The sequence below is a fragment of the Pipistrellus kuhlii genome, unplaced genomic scaffold (assembly GCF_014108245.1).
Source record: "Pipistrellus kuhlii isolate mPipKuh1 unplaced genomic scaffold, mPipKuh1.p scaffold_m20_p_5, whole genome shotgun sequence".
NCBI lineage: Eukaryota > Metazoa > Chordata > Mammalia > Chiroptera > Vespertilionidae > Pipistrellus > Pipistrellus kuhlii.
The window spans coordinates 43,861,895-43,877,640 of NW_023425551.1; the positions used below are offsets into that span (position 1 = coordinate 43,861,895).

The 15,746-nt window shown below is 39.0% G+C and overlaps 2 protein-coding genes, 1 non-coding gene and 1 pseudogene across 7 annotated transcripts in view; 1 reads left to right on the plus strand and 3 right to left on the minus strand.

Annotated features, from left to right (window-relative positions):
* Positions 1-1,569, minus strand: GJA10 (gap junction protein alpha 10). The gene is given in 5 exon segments (XM_036414134.2): positions 1-431; positions 433-712; positions 715-1,043; positions 1,045-1,186; positions 1,189-1,569. Coding segments are annotated over 5 exon segments (1,311 nt in total). The 5' UTR covers positions 1,505-1,569; the 3' UTR covers positions 1-187.
* Positions 1,570-4,920: 3,351 nt separating this feature from the next.
* CASP8AP2 (caspase 8 associated protein 2) overlaps positions 4,921-15,746 on the minus strand; it is a 29,562-nt gene continuing 18,736 nt past the window's right edge. For 3 of the 5 annotated variants that reach the window (XM_045572689.1, XM_045572688.1, XM_045572686.1), the window contains exons 8-11: positions 12,250-15,385; positions 10,588-10,687; positions 7,492-7,544; positions 4,921-5,080 (exon numbers count right to left, since the gene is read on the minus strand). In XM_045572689.1, the coding sequence (XP_045428645.1) occupies positions 4,936-5,080; positions 7,492-7,544; positions 10,588-10,687; positions 12,250-15,385 (3,434 nt within the window). In that variant the 3' untranslated portion in view covers positions 4,921-4,935. Of the gene's footprint in view, positions 5,081-5,251; positions 5,865-7,487; positions 7,545-10,587; positions 10,688-12,249; positions 15,386-15,746 lie in introns of those variants that run through there. The other 2 variants (XM_036414116.2, XM_045572687.1) reach the window with 2 other exon arrangements.
* LOC118705385 lies at positions 8,818-10,010 on the minus strand (annotated as a pseudogene).
* LOC118706197 lies at positions 12,141-12,244 on the plus strand. Its single transcript, XR_004983933.1, has one exon. It is a non-coding gene; the product is annotated as a U6 spliceosomal RNA (small nuclear RNA).

Sequence of the window (15,746 nt, forward strand, 5' to 3'; positions counted from 1 at the left end):
TAAAGTTTTCAATTAAGGTTATTTCGTGAGTTGAATTTATTGAATGAATGAGTTTAACTTTCTATAAATGAACCTCCCCTTCCTCCTCTCCCTCTCTCTCAGCACAGATATATGCACACCATGAAGAAAGAAATGGAAGGCTATGAAGGGGCCAAAGTAGTTCCTTGATCAGTCAGTCTGTCTTTGCTTACCATTGATGTTCTGTGCCCAGTGGCTGAAGGCAGAGCAATGGGCTGTTTTCCTGATGCAGAAAGCACAAGCTAGTCCGAGAACTGAAGCTGCCTGAGTCACTGTGCAGCTGTCCGTTTTCAGATAGCAGCCTGGACAGAAAGCTGCCCTTGCGACTGCCTGAGCGAGATCTGTCTGTCCAGACTCCACTCTGTCTCACACTGCCATCGCTGTCTCTGCAGTGACTGTGCAAATCTGAGAGGCTCCCCTGAGCGTTGCCAGTCCTGGGACTGCTCCCAGGTTCCTATTGCATAGGATGGACAATGTCTAGAAGGCATCATTGTGCCTACCCAGTACTGGGAACATGGTAGTCTGTATGCCAAAGAATGGTCTGGTTGCTGTCCCGGGTGCTGAATTCCAGCACAGTCATCCCAGGGACATGAGCTGTGGACATAGAGCTGTCCGCTGTGCTGACCCTTCTCTGCCCAGTCCTTTTTACTACAGCAAGGAACTACCTCAAGTGGCTTGGGTTGTGGGATTTGTCACAGGTTTTAGACTTCGGCACACTGACTTGGATGACTTGTTGCTGGTTATTGGCTTGAAGTAGAGAGATTCTTTCAGACAAGGGGGAGCAAATCATGTACTGTTGGGGCACTGAGTATTTTCTTAAATGTAAAGGAGGGGCCCTTTCATCGTCAATGCCCTCATTGCCTGACTTCCCATAAAATGCCCTCCTGATTTTCCTGATTCCCAGGTGAAATATTTCTAGTACATTAAGGAGCAAAAAAATGGCTGCAATGCTGAGCATAAAGAGCATGAAAATGGTCTTCTCTGTGGGCCTGGATACAAAGCAATCCACTGCACTGGGGTATGGATTTGTAGAGGGAGTGCATTTGAAACCCACAGAGAATATACTGGCCTACCATAAACCCTATTCCAGTACAGGTCTGATCAAGATGTGTAAGACAAGTACGCAGTAGACATCTTTTCAGAGGGACTTTATGGATCCTCTTCTGCTTTGTAACCTCCTCAGTTTCCTATCTATCCTTTGTTGCTCCTCCAATTCCAGCACTGGATTCTGCATGTCGGTTCTAAGGTGTGACTTTTTCCTCTGCCTCTCTTTTTCAAAGGCTCTGAGTCCATAAAGGACATGACCCATATACACCAGAGAGGGAGAAGACACGAAGATGATCTGTAAAACCCAAAATCTGGTCAAAGAGATAGAGAACACATCATCATAACAGATATTGTTGTAACCTGGCTGCTGGGTGTTGCAGGCAAAGGCTGACTGTTCATCATTCCAGACATCTTCAGCAGCCTCACCAACTAGCAGCATTCAGAAAATGAAGAGGATGGTCAGCCAGATTTCCCCCAAGACAGTTGAGTGGGAGTGAACTTCCTCTAGAACCATCGTCGGCAAACTGAGGCTCACAAGCCACATGTGGCTCTTTGGCCCCTTGAGTGTGGCTCTTTCACAAAATACCAAGGCCTGGGCGAGTCTATTTTGAAGAATTGGCATTATAAGAAGTTTAAGTTAAAAAAATTTGGCTCTCAAAAGAAATTTCAATTGTTGTACTGTTGATATTTGGCTCTGTTGATAATGAGTTTGCTGACCACTGCTCTAGAATGTCACCCAATAAGTTCCAGTCCCTCATGGTAAGAGACTAATGCCTGAAATATAGAGAACATGGAGGTTAATAGCACCCCTGAATGCAATATGTAAAGACTCAGGCTCATTAAAACAGCAGGTTGTTTTTGCATGCCAGTAAAATTCTGAATTGTTTCCCAGCCCTAATATTTATGGACCATGCTTGAGGAAATAGGATGGTTCCAGGGAATATCCAATTTTGAAAAAACACTAAAAACTCTCCACAATCTGATCCAATATCCTTCCTATTCTGTTCTCTCCCAAAGTTGACTGTCATTCTGACATATGCATTGGCCCTCATGCTTGTACAATGCCATCTATTCTACCATTTTACTTATTTTTCTACAGTCTAAGATGCCCCATTTACCATACATCCTATACAATATTAAATAACTCTTACTGTGGCACTGTACCTAACATGAGCTGTGTGATGGTTGTAGCATTTTGGTCTTTGCACACAGAAGGTATCAATAATAGCAGTGGGCTGAATTGTCTTTTCACTTTAAAACTCAGTTCCTCTCACAGAAATAATCATCAGCAGAAAAACAAAGGTCCTCATTATGTATTATCCATAGCACCCATTCAAGACTAAAAGTACAAGTAAAGAAAACAGAAATTAGCCAAATAAACCCTCAGAAACTGGCACAGAATAGCAGTAAAGATTAAGAAGACACAGAAATAATAAGCAATGACATATGATTACATGTTTTCATGGAAGCTTTGCTAACTTAGAGGAAAAATGAATATAAATTGCTTCTCTAACAAGCTTGAGATCTGGAAAAAAATGGAGACAAAGCTGACATGAGTAGGTTATTTGGTTCACACACAAAAAATGTAATTTTTTCAAGTTTCAATAAGGCTAAAATACTTGGTAGATTAAAATCCTCTAAGATGTGGAAGACTTCCAAATGTGAAATATATGGAGGAAAAGCAGGAAAGTGTTATTGGATTAAAACAAATAAATGAAACAATTTTTCTTTCCACAATTCATTCCTTCATTATTTACCAAAATCTTGTTGGCTTTTCTTTCACTAACAAATGTTGTTAGCTCTCCTTTGTAAAAAGCTGGTGTTTCTTTCCTAAATTGTATTTCAGATGCCATCTTTCTATCCCCACAGGAATTTCCTATATTTCTCATAAACAAGAACATCTACATATTGACCACTTACTTTATAAGGTGGACAAAATAATAACTACTGATTAAAGAGCCTTCAAGTTGAACCATGTCTGGCTAATTAGGGAACTGCGGCTGGTTGCCAATATAAAGGCTCTGATTAGCTGGCTGTGGGGCTCAATCCAGAAAGAGCACAGTAATTTTGATCAATGAAGTCTAACCTAGTCCTCTCCCAAAGTCAAAATGTTGTTTCATGCTTTGCAATTCTCTTGTAATATTTTTTTCTAATTGATATTATGTCGGAGCCATTCCTAGAGTAACATATTTGAAAATTAAAAAACGAACGAGAATTTTCCTTTTTCATTTATAAATAATTACAGTGATTTGAGTGCATTTCTTTCAGACGATTAATTGCTCTGGGAATTGATGTCACAAATCGATGGGTGACACCTGATTTCATCAATAACTGCTCAGGGTGAGACTACTAGCATTGTCAAATGTGAACACGTAATAATGGAATGACAGTCAAGCCCAAAGTGTTCTTGCGAATCATGCTGTGCTGAAAGAAGAAATATCTCAAAAAGAAATGAAGCAATTTTAGAACACTGAGATGTGGGCTGTGTCTCTATGTAGGCTGTGTTCTAGTAATTTTCTGTTAGGCTGCAACAGACAGAGAGCTCAGGAAAATTTATTTCTTTTTCAGTAGAGAATCTACTGAAAGTGACAGGAGCAAAGAGAAGGAGACTCTCCCTTAACCTCTCAGTAATAATCTGAAATGTCCTGATGAGGTAAATAATCCTGGCACTGCACTGCTGCTGGGAAAAAGAAGGGGCTGTCGACTATCTCACCCCAGTCTCCAAATGAGCACACTAAAGGACGAGAACCACTGCCAGAGACTTGTCTCCTGCACAGCAAGACATAGAAAGCTACAGTAATTAAGAGTGATAACATGGGTGCATGATTACACAAACGGGAATCAACAATACAGATTCCAGAAAGGAACCTACACATTTATGGTCACCCAATTTGTTGGCAAGGTGGCATTAAAGAGCAGTGGGGTAGGAATAGTGTTTACAACAAATGAGACTTGTTCAAATTGGATGTTTTTTAAAAATTGAAAAAATGTAAGAGTATTTTTTGATTCGAGAAAGCAGGAAACACAAATGTGAGAAACATCAATCAGTTGCAGCCCACATACACTCCAGCCAGGGATTAAACCCTACAACCTGGTTATGTGCCCTGGCCAAGAAATCAAACCTGTCACCTTTTGGTGTATGGAATGTTGCTCCATTAACTGAGCCACACCAGCCAGGGTGAAACTCTTCATTTCAATATGTGTCTAGATGCAGATACTTCCTTCTCTATCTTATTTGGCTCTCTGGTCCTTCAATCTTTTTTCCTCTTCTGGTCTTCTTTTGTTACTCTAATACTGGCACATCTATCTTTCACCTCACTGAAATCTGCATTTGTATTTACTACCTTATTTGGTTTTGTGTACCTTTTTTTTTTTTAACTTCTAAAAGTTTCTCAATCTGATTTTCAAACTAATTCATTCTTCAGCTGTATCCATTCTATTATATTTCTACTCCATTTTGTTATGTTCTTTATTTAATTATGTTTTCATATATTCATACTTGATTATTTCTTTTTTATTTTTTTATTTTATTGATTTTGTACAGAGAGGAAGGGAGATAGTGAGCTAGAAACATCGATGAGAAAGAGTCATCAATCAGCTGCCTCTTGCATACCCCCTACTGGGGATATGCCCGAAACCAAGGTACATGCCCTTGATCGGAATTGAACCCGGGACCCTTCAGTCCCCAAGCTGACGCATTATCCATTGAGCCAAACCGGTTTCGGCCATACCTGATTATTTCTTATTTTTGTATTACATTACCAAAATCTTTTCTTTGTTTATTGGGTTTATTTTTAATTTCTGGGGTCTTATTTGTTTTCTTTGAAACAGTAGCATCTCTTAATTATCACTTTACTTTGGCTTGTGAATTCATTTAACCTGGTGGTATGGGCTCTTCTGAGTGATCAGTAGGCACTGGGGAAGAACTGAGGGCCAGCCCTCTAGGCCAATTCTGTACTGCCTGATGTTAGCTGAGGATACCTGCCCAGAGGTCTGCTTCTCTCTGCTGTACCTGCTGTGAGAAAGCAGGCAAAGGCAACTGTTTTTCTCCAATGAATTTATGCACAGACATTCAGCCATCTGTATCATCACCAAGAACAACTTCACAATAGCCTCCCATGTCCACTGTGAGTTTTACCTTTTAATTATCTAAACACGTTTAAAAAAACAACATCTAATCAAAATATAACAGAACTTTACACAGTTTTATTTATACATTACTGGTATTGAAAGCAAACTTTATACAAAAAATTATACATATAAAAAATTCCTTGGCTAGGCAAAGCCATTTATGTGTATATACACACAAACACAGATACACGCACACAAAGTATTTTACATAATTTTAAGTATACATATTTACAGATACACTATTTAAATTACTTTACAATTTACCAAAATGAGGCCATTAGAAAAGCAAATAAAAATATATGAAAACAAACTAATTAATGGCTAATTTAAAAATGCTACAAAACTATTTTTAAAAATCTAGAAAAGAAACTCATTTCTTTGAAATATCAAAACTAAGGTTTCAATATTATATTGTTGTTGCTTTTATTTTAACAAATTCTAACCTGTTTAAAAATAAGTTTCTTGACTAGTAAGAGATAAGCAAATCAGACTGATGACTGGAACAAGCTGACTTGAGAGTAAAGAGTCAGCAATTAATAACAAATGTAGATAATTTAGTAACCCATGTCTTAAACTGCCCTCTACATCCCCATTTAAAACATGAGGAATTCCAAGCTTCTATGTAGTATGCAGCATCAACTGCGACTCCAAGGAATTCAGCAACTTATCTGTAAGAAAAAGCTAAAGTTATTGTTCTATTTTTATAATATGACCATTTCATTAGTGTTGTTCTTTTAACTGAGTTCTACTTAGATAATACTGATGTTTAAAACTAGCTTTTTACAGAATCAGTTTGGAAACCTTATCATTATACTCTGATTTGAAAATAATTTAATAAGATTATACTACTTGGAGGGAAAAAATCAGTTAAGAGACAAGCTAGCAATGGAGCAACACATGCTATCATGCAAGCAAATAAAATCTCAAGTATCAAATCCAATAAAAGATTTATAATGGAATTTGAAAATTTCAAATAATAAGCATGATTTCCAGATACAAGTTAATTCTTCCATGTATGTACATTATTTTCTCGAGAACAGAAGGCATATTTTAAGAAAATATTCAAGTGAAACAAAAAACTCAATTTAATTTCTTAATGGCGGTGAAGAAGTATAGTAAATTTGAAAATAACCAGGTCATTGTTGCCTTAAACTATTTTAAAGGTCTTTAGAACAAGCTCTTTCTTCAAATTCCCCAGTATTAAATCTCACATTCTGAATTATATAAATAGAATTTTAACTTCACAATAAACTACTAAACATCTTCTGAAGATCTTAATAGCAAACTAGTTGCTTTGAGAGGATACTGAAATTATCAGTTTCTAAAGCAGTAATTTACAACAGTCTAGAAAAAGATTTATAATTCAAATATATTGAGAACCCTTCACATTGAGGTCTATGGCCAAATATGGTTTCTATTCTGATTTAATTTTTAAAAATATATACTTTATTGATTTTTTTACAGAGAGGAAGGGAAAGAGATAGAGAGCTAGAAACATCGATGAGCTGCCTCCTGCACAACCCCTACTGGGGATGTGCCCGCAACCAAGGTACATGTCCTTGACCGGAATCAAACCTGGGACCTTTCAGTCCGCAGGCTGATGCTCTATTCACTGAGCTAAACTGGTTTTGGCTATTCTGATTTAATTTAATCTGAACTTAATTTAACCTAAAATTGGATGTTTTGCATTTAAATAATCATGACTACAAATCAACCGAAAAATAATACCTTAAATATCTTTACAATTTTTCTTATGTAAAGTCCAAATATTTAAGCAACTGGTGGAGGTCTTACAGGAAAATCCTGCTGAAAAACACTGTTGCCTTACTAAACCTCTATAAAAATGGCTTTTAAAAAAACCGAGGGGGGCAGGTAACTGAGGAGGGTAAAAAAAACAAACTGAGGAAACATGCCTGTGAACATTATTAATAATTTTACTTGGTAAATCATGTCATCTATTCAGATGATAACGGATTCCAAGCATATGTTTCCTATTTTAAAATATTAAAAAAATTTATTAATCATCAAATGGATTCCCTCCTTAGACCCATCAGCAGTTGGAAGGTTAGGGAGGAATGCCGTGCCGATCTGAATTGCAACTCTGAGCACATCCTGTGGGTTTGGTGATCTCAGAAGCCTGACAAGCAATCCTCCTCCAACCTGTGCCTGAAGCAGGACCCCAACTGGATGCCTCTCACCACTACTCACACCTTTGATGACTATGGGCCATTAACTGCAGAGTTCCAATATCAAACATTTATTTTACTAATCTTCTGTAGTACAACCATTAACTACCTGCTTTTTGACTTTTCAAAGAGCTTCAGTAGTTGCTGGAATCTTTCTGAGACCTGAAAAGTAAAAAATGAGTATTAATTTTAAGTATTACAATGAGATTTTTTTCTTTTTTTTTTTTTTTTTTAAACTTTTAAATATATCAAAAGGCCTGCTTTAGTGACATGCTAGTCCCCCAGAAAATAACCCAATACCCTCTTGTCAATAACATATATGCACAAGTTGACCAGCCAACTCATGTGCATGCATGTGTCTTTACAAACCAAAGCCATGCAGCTCAGGTGTCTGCTGCTGTTTGTTCCTGTTAGCCAACACGTGTCCAGAAGGGTAGGCAGGGCACAGAGAAACCCTTAAATGGTAGTGAGGGTTTAACAGTCCCAACAGCCAACTTTTCAAGCACCGTCAATCTCCCCCTGCCCTCAAAATGAGAGCCTTATTTCTAACCAGAATTCTCGCCTCAAATTTGGCTCCCAGTGACCAGATGATTTTTCCCCTTTAAAAAAAGCAGACATAGCCAAAACCGGTTTGGCTCAGCAGTAGAGCGTCGGTCTGCGGACTGAAAGGTCCCGGGTTCGATTCCGGTCAAGGGCATGTACGTTGGTTGCGGGCACATCCCCAGTAGGGGGTGTGCAAGAGGCAGCTGGTCGATGTTTCTCTCTCATTGACATTTCTAACTATCTCTCTCCCTTCCTCTCTGTAAAAAAATCAATAAAATATATTAAAAAAAAAAAAGCACACATATCTGTGTACACCAATATATATAATTTTGTTTTTGTATTTAAATATAAAAATACTACTCTGATTTGTGATATAAACCGAGAACCAAGCAATGAGAACTTTTTCTTCAGAGGTCGGGCTACCCATCCCGTCCCTTTATGCTGAGCTTGCCTTCCAGCGAGGGCACTCAGCCCCAGACCAGGAAAGCAGGTCACTGCAAAGAGGCCACAGTTGGCAGGTAAAAGGGCTTCCTGCCTGCTGCCTCCCACCTTTCCTGGTTCTCACTTTCTTTAGAAAGCTTCTTAAAACCTTTTATGGAACTTCCCAACCAAAGGGAGTATCTAACCTAATCGAAGAGCAAGCCCAGCACTCCTACCCGCTTCAGCTACCTCACAGAAGAAAAAGGTCCTTCCCAACCCTTCACAAATACTGTGCTCACTGTCCAGATAGCTACGCCTGTTGGACAAACACCTGATTAAGTGAAGCAGTGGTTATGTGCCCTTCCCTTCTCCACTAACATAGTAGAAAGCATTAGTGATAGGGGGGAAAGGGTGTGTGTGTGAAGAGACTAGCCTGGCCAAAGAAAGCAAGAGATATTAACTGGGCACAAGAAATAAAAAAAGACCTTGATTTTCTGCCCTTTGAGTTACATTTGTTATGACAATTGAGGGGCAAGAGTGGGATCTGGATGAAGAAGTAATTAGGAGGAGCTGGATGGCTGCAAGTCTAGTCCACTTAGTTCTTGTACTGGAAGGGCTCGCTGCCAGTTTCGTTGAGAAGACATGTGCGGATGAGGACTTCTGTCACTGCGAAGGGGTCACAGTTGGCCGAGGAGCGCCCGTCTCCAAAGTACCCCTTTTTCTCCTGGCCCACAACCCAGCGAATGCGGATGCTAGCGCTACAGTTGGTCACTCCAGCGGAGAGTGGTTGATTGATGTTGGAGGTTTCTGTGGGGCGCCAGGCATTGTCCTGGCCCCCCTTGGGATCATAGACTCGGATGTGGTTCTGGAGTCTCAATGGACTCCTCAGTGTACTTCAGTCCGTTCTCCTCTCACATAGCCTTGGTGCTGAAGTTGTTGCATCCTGAATCATCCCAGTTTCTAAGAATGGCGTGGGATCAAAAGTTGCTATCACTTCAGAGACTTCACACACTCGGTGCAAACAGGCCACCCAGAGATATCTCCCATGTCAATTCCTTCACAGGGTCCTATTTGGAATTCCCACTGGGCGGACATGACCTCGGCTTGATGCTAGCATACAAGCATGCCGCAGGAGTATGGACATTGGGGTCCAAGGAAGCCACTGGAGGGCCAACCAAAAGGTGCCCATCTGTGCCCATGAGTATATTCCTGCTCCATTGCAAACCATGGATGCTGATTGCTCACCATGTGCATTATCCGTTTGTAGGTGTATCTTAAATTGGTCTCTGCAGGTTTGTGGTTGTACCTGAAGACTTCACAGAACACCAGCTTTTTGGGGTCCTTGCAGAAAGGGTCCTAAAACATGGCAGCAGGAACAAGATACATGTCACTGTTGGAGCCTTCAGATTGCATAATACTAGAGCCATCAAAATTCCACTCAGGCAACTCTTCTGTATACTCTTGGGCTCACTGTCCAGATCAGGGTCTTGCATCACAGTCCTTCTCCAGGACAGTCAATCCAGACATACAGAGCTTGGACTTTTTCACCCGGAGGCTGGGACTTGCACATCTGCTTGATGCCTTTGTTCAGGTGGGAAGTTGCTGCGGTGGACATAGTGAAAGTTGCTCTGGGGGACGAGCACATGGCAGGGGGGCATGGTGGGCAGGCTGTGAGAGCGAGGTACAGACAGGAGAAGAGAGGAAGCTGGGAGTGCTGCTTCTCCCATCCTTGGCTCTATGAGATCTTTTTTTAATGATTATTTCCACAAAACATCTTAAGAAAGTTACTGTCAATAATAAAGAGATGAAATAATATCTGGAAAAATAAAATATCTTCATACTATAGGTGATTGCTAGTCTAACTTTCAATATTAATCTTTTTTTTCCCAATTGTTGGGTGATGATAATAAAATTATATAGGCTTCAGGTGTACAATTCTATTATACATAATCTGTGCATCATACTGTGTGTTCACCACCCCAAATCAAGAATCAATGTTAAACTTCCCTAAACAGTAAACATTACAAAATTGTTCAAGATCAAATAAGTAAATGTAAGACAACAGAAAAATAAATTAGAATTGTTCTTCTACAATCACCAAGTGTTTAACAGTCCAACATAAAAAGCCATACTTTTAAAAAAGTTGGCAAATAAGTATCTACCTATTTTAAACATGTTAAAATGAAATCTATTTAAGTAGTACATCTGTGAAACTATAAAGATGTAAAAATTGGGAAGTTACCTGAGATGAATTTTTATTCAACTTGGCAGCTACGTAAGAAAATGTTTCTATTGATGGCCCGCTTTTCTGACACTCCAATAAAATTTCCCGGTCATCATTTCTACAGGGAGAAAATGTTATTTAGCTTTTATAGATTAAAGCAGAAAGGTACCAAAAATTCCACTGTCTAATGTCCATCAACAGGAGGTGACATTTTTATTAAAACCCATAGGAAAAAAAGTGTGTATATCAAAACATTGACAATCATCTCTGAGAAATAAGATGATGATTTTAATCTGTAAGCACATATGTATTTCCAAAATTTTCTAAAACATACTCATTTATTATTCCAATGACAAAAGTATAGGTTTTTTTGTTTTTTTTTAATTCTACCTTTAATGTATATAGTACCTTAAAGATTAGGGTCAAACATGATGACAGACTCAATAAGCAAAAGAACAAAAGTAAAATAGAAGCAGCCGAAACCGGTTTGGCTCAGTGGTAGAGCATCGGTCTGCAGACTGAGGGGTCCCGGGTTCGATTCCAGTCTGGGGCATGTACGTTGGTTGCGGGCACATCCGCAGTGAGGGGTGTGCAGAAGGCAGCTGGTCGATGTTTCTCTCTCATTGACATTTCTAGCTCTCTATCTCTCTCCCTTTCTCTCTGTAAAAAATCAATTAAATATATTTAAAAAAAAAAGTAAAATAGAATCAAAATCTTCCAATTCCTAGGCCTCTGCTTTTTGTACATGGTCAGAACCAATGTGTATTATTAAGATCTCTAAGATTTTACTGTGTCATCTCCAAGTTACCAGAAATTAAGGCATAGATGATTATGGTATTAAATAAAAATAATGACCAATTTCAACAAAATTCAGCTTCCCTCATTATGCACTCTAGATAAGCCTGCAGAACATGAACCTCTAGTGCAGGGGTGGGGAACCTTTTTCTGCCTAGGGCTATTTGGTATTTACAACATCATGAGCCATACAAAATTATCCATTTAAAATTCAGCCTGCTATTTTTGGTCACACACTTAATTAACTCTCTCCAGGCAGGGCCAGGCCTTATACGGTCGATGGGCTGGACATTCCCACCCCTGCTCCAGTGCAATGGTTTACATCTGTGGCTAACCTCATGTCTGAAATGGGGTCCTGAAATCGGCATTTCTCAAACAGCTCACGTAAAAGTCAAAAGTACAACCTGTTTATGAACTTTTTTGAAACTCGTAATTTAGGGAAATGCTCAAATTATAAATGCTCACACTTTTTGCCCTATTTCACCACCCCACTTGTCATTCTTCCTTTCTAAAATGTAATACCAGTTCTTTACAAAGAATCATTTTTTAAAAATTAACAGTTAGGTTAAAACACAATGAAAAGTTCTATTCATGGTGCTAATGCACATCCCTGGTTAAGAGCTCCTGCTATAGATGATACCCTAGAATATATTCCCTATTAACGTTGACTACTTTTGAAGTCATCGCTTCCCTTATTTTAGGAGAGGATGTAACTATGACAAGACAGAATAGATTTCTGGCCTCCCAAAGTTTCCTGCTGATTTAATGTCTCCTAAGTGCTCACTTTGGCAGCACATATACTAAAACTGGAACAATACAGAGATTAGCATGGCCCCTGAGCAAGGATTAAAAGAATAAAAGTAAAATGTCTCGTAAGATCCTTACCTTGTCCATGAAACTACAATTTCTCCTTTCTTTTTAATAATATTCTTTGCAGAAAGGTTTGCAGAAGTGCCAGACGCTGGTGACAGGTCCTTACTTCTGGGGCTCGGCTTTAACGATGAGGGATCTTTCGTCACCGTCAATGCAGGGGCCTTCTTCTTACTGGCTTTCCTTTGATGAGCGTCTCCATTCTCACCCGAATTTTGGGTAATTTTCTTGGTCTTTTCCTTACTGATTAAGTCTGTTTCCGTTCTCGGTTTTTTCTGACAAGAATGATTTAGACTAGAAAGTTTTTTCCTCTTTTTGTGAGCATTATCTGAAGTCGCCGGCAAGTCTAAACTATCAGAATTTGATACCGGTTCGGATTTTAAATCCTCCTTTTTTATTTCACATGAACTGGGAGAGTCTGAGGTCAAATCAATACAGCTTTCCACAACCATGCATTCCAAAGGCTCTTTTGCTACTTGCACCTTTTCTTCCTCACAGTCTTCATCCACACAAAACACCTCACACCCCAAGGGTCCAACAGCTAAAGCTGGATGGTGATCTTCACTTTTACTCTCACTTGAAACATCTTGTGTCAAATCAATAAAAGCATCTACAATCTCAGGCTGCACACTGTCTAATATCTGAGTATTTTTATCCAAATTGCTACCAGAACATCCCAACTGATTAATGTTTAAAACTTCTACTTCTATCAACTCCCCCAAGTTTTTAGTCTCAGTCACTGGATCTTTTGTGAGGTCTACATATGTGTTTGGAAGCTGACCCTCAACAGAATGTGGAATTTCTTCCATGGGAGGCAACCCTTCAATGCTTTCAGGCACTTTTGGTTCCCATACTTGATGCAACTTGAAGCACTGATCAGCCACTTCATTACTATGACCCACTTTACCAGAAGCATCTTTAAGGAATTCATATATATCAGGAACCTGTGTTTGTATCATACAGCCCTGTTCTTCATGAGCGGATTTACTGCCGTCAACATTTTCATTGGACTGTTTCAGTTCTTCCACAGGTTTAAAAACTGTGTTCTCACATGAAATACATTCCTTCTCTGCTGCCTCATTAGTTTCCTTTCCCGCTCCAGGCAAAGACGTCAGTGACTCACCAGCCACCGTATTTTGATTAAGACTGGAGGGAGCAGATGGTGCTGCGTGCCGTATTTTCACAATGAAATGATCATTGGACTTTTCCATTATGACAGCATGCATGGGTAGATTAGGGTGGTACTGAAAGCCTGGAGCAACGGACCGGCTTGTCCACGACGAAGAACAGCTCGATTTGCTGCTGGAATTGTCAGACTCCAGAGCTAAGTGAATATCTTGCTCCGACGCGTCCTCTTCCTCGAGCAAGGCATCTTCACTGAAATGGGCACTGATCACCTCTTCGGGGGTCGAATTAGACGAAACTTCAGGCTTTAGAAAACTGAGATGGCCATCGGACTTCAGAGGTGATGGTACTGTTAAAGATACTGCTAGATCTTCAAGCAGGATGGAAGAAATGCAGGGCTTGCTCTTTTCTGAACTGCAAACATTCTCTTTACTTAAAGCTATGTTAGTGGACACTTCAAACATACAACTTTCATCCAAAACATCAGGATGAACTGGCAACGAGAGTCCTGAAGACAGAGATGGACCTTTCTCAGATGACAATAAGGACCAATTATCATCACTGATCATTTTAGGACATGGAGAAACCACCCCTGAAACTAACTCTTCAGTTGTACAAGCTGGTATAGATTCACACTTAAGACTCTCCAGCAGCTGTTTCTCTGGAGTCTTTAACTCCCACTCACTTTTTTCATTACAATTAACACTGTTGTCCAAAAGATCAGAACCTTGCAACAAACTTTTAAAAATCTCACCCATCTGTGCATCACTCACTAAATTAAAAGTGAGGCTAGATGCTTGCTGTTCAGTAAGAATCTCAAAACAGCGTTCTGGCTTCAAGGATGCATGCTGGGACGTCTGTGTATCCTCTATGGCGGCGACTTCCATTTTTCCTGGCTTTGGGGTACTGGGACAGTTCAGTTCCAAGGAGTGCTCTTCAGATGGAGGGCATTTAATATTATCAAAGCAAGTGGTATAGCTTTTCTTAATGTCATTCTTTACTGTGTTCATTTCAGAGTTATTTTGGCCTTGATGTTTGTCCTCAGATTTTTTACATCCTAGTGAATACCTGTAATAAACAGAATCTTCTGATTTTGAGGATTTCTCTTTTGGCATTTCTTTGCTGGAGATGACCACATTCCCCTTCTGACAATTTGAAGATTGTGGTTTCTCTTTACTTTTGTCCAATTTCCCTTCATCACTGTCACTGCCAAAGTTCGTGAAACCACAAAACTTTATTAAGATCTTCTTAAGCTTTGCAAATAAATAATCAAGTTGTTCATCTACAAATTTCCATGCTTTCTTTTTCATATCTGGTAGTTGTTGTTCAAATAAACGATCCACTATGCCATTCTTTTTAACTTGCTTAAGTTTGGCTTCTATAACATCACAGAGATTCTTCTTTAAAGTAGTCACTGACTTAGAGATTTTGGATAAGTCAAGGTGTTTAATGAGTGATGTAAAACTCAAAATTGCTGACTCAATAATTCTATGAAATTGTTTTAATGGAAATTTTACCTTGAATTTCATGTAGTTTTTCCTTACATGTTTTCTTATCATTCGTAACATGTGCATAACCTCTGGTACAGAAGAAGGTACAGCAATAATTGGAACTATTTTTTCCAGAACTGAGGTACTCATTGTCTTATCTTTTTTCTCTGTTTTTGAAGACCTGCTAGACTCACTCTGTCTCTTATTCCAATTCCTTTTGTTCTGCTGAACTTTTATAGATGTTTTCCTTTTGTCTTTATCCAAATGCACAGTACTTTTCTTATTTCCCAGACTACTTTTTCTGTTTTGCACTTCTGTAGAAGCTCTAGGTTTGGCAATTTCTTCAAAACTATTTTGTGGTTTAGAGTTTTCACTGTCGCTTATAATTTCTCCTTCTTCTAATTCAACTACAGATGAATTCTTATGAGAGTCTGCCTCTGTAAGTTTGTCAGACTTGCAAACAGGCTTTTGATTTTCCTTGTTGAGATCAGACTGACTCTTGGAGGTGGAATGAGCTGAATTTGGTGGAAACACATCTGTGGAAAATAAAAGTATATTATAATCACATGACCTTTGAAATCATAGTCATTTGACATTTCTATACTAAATATTAACCCCCCCAAAATTAAATACTGAAGCATTTCATTATTTTAATAGCTTTTTGAAAAATGTTAATGCCTAACACTTATTCATGTCATCGGTCTTTACTGTTCTCAGAAGGTATTCAGGTGTCTGACAACAGTGATAATGTAGCGTTTGTGTTTTAGGATAACCATCCATCTACTGTTCAGGTATATTTACTTCAGGTTAGCAGCATTTCCTACTCTATGACATCTGATGATGCTTTTGAACAATAAAAACAGATCTGGCACTAACCAGTTTGGCTCAGTGGAGAGA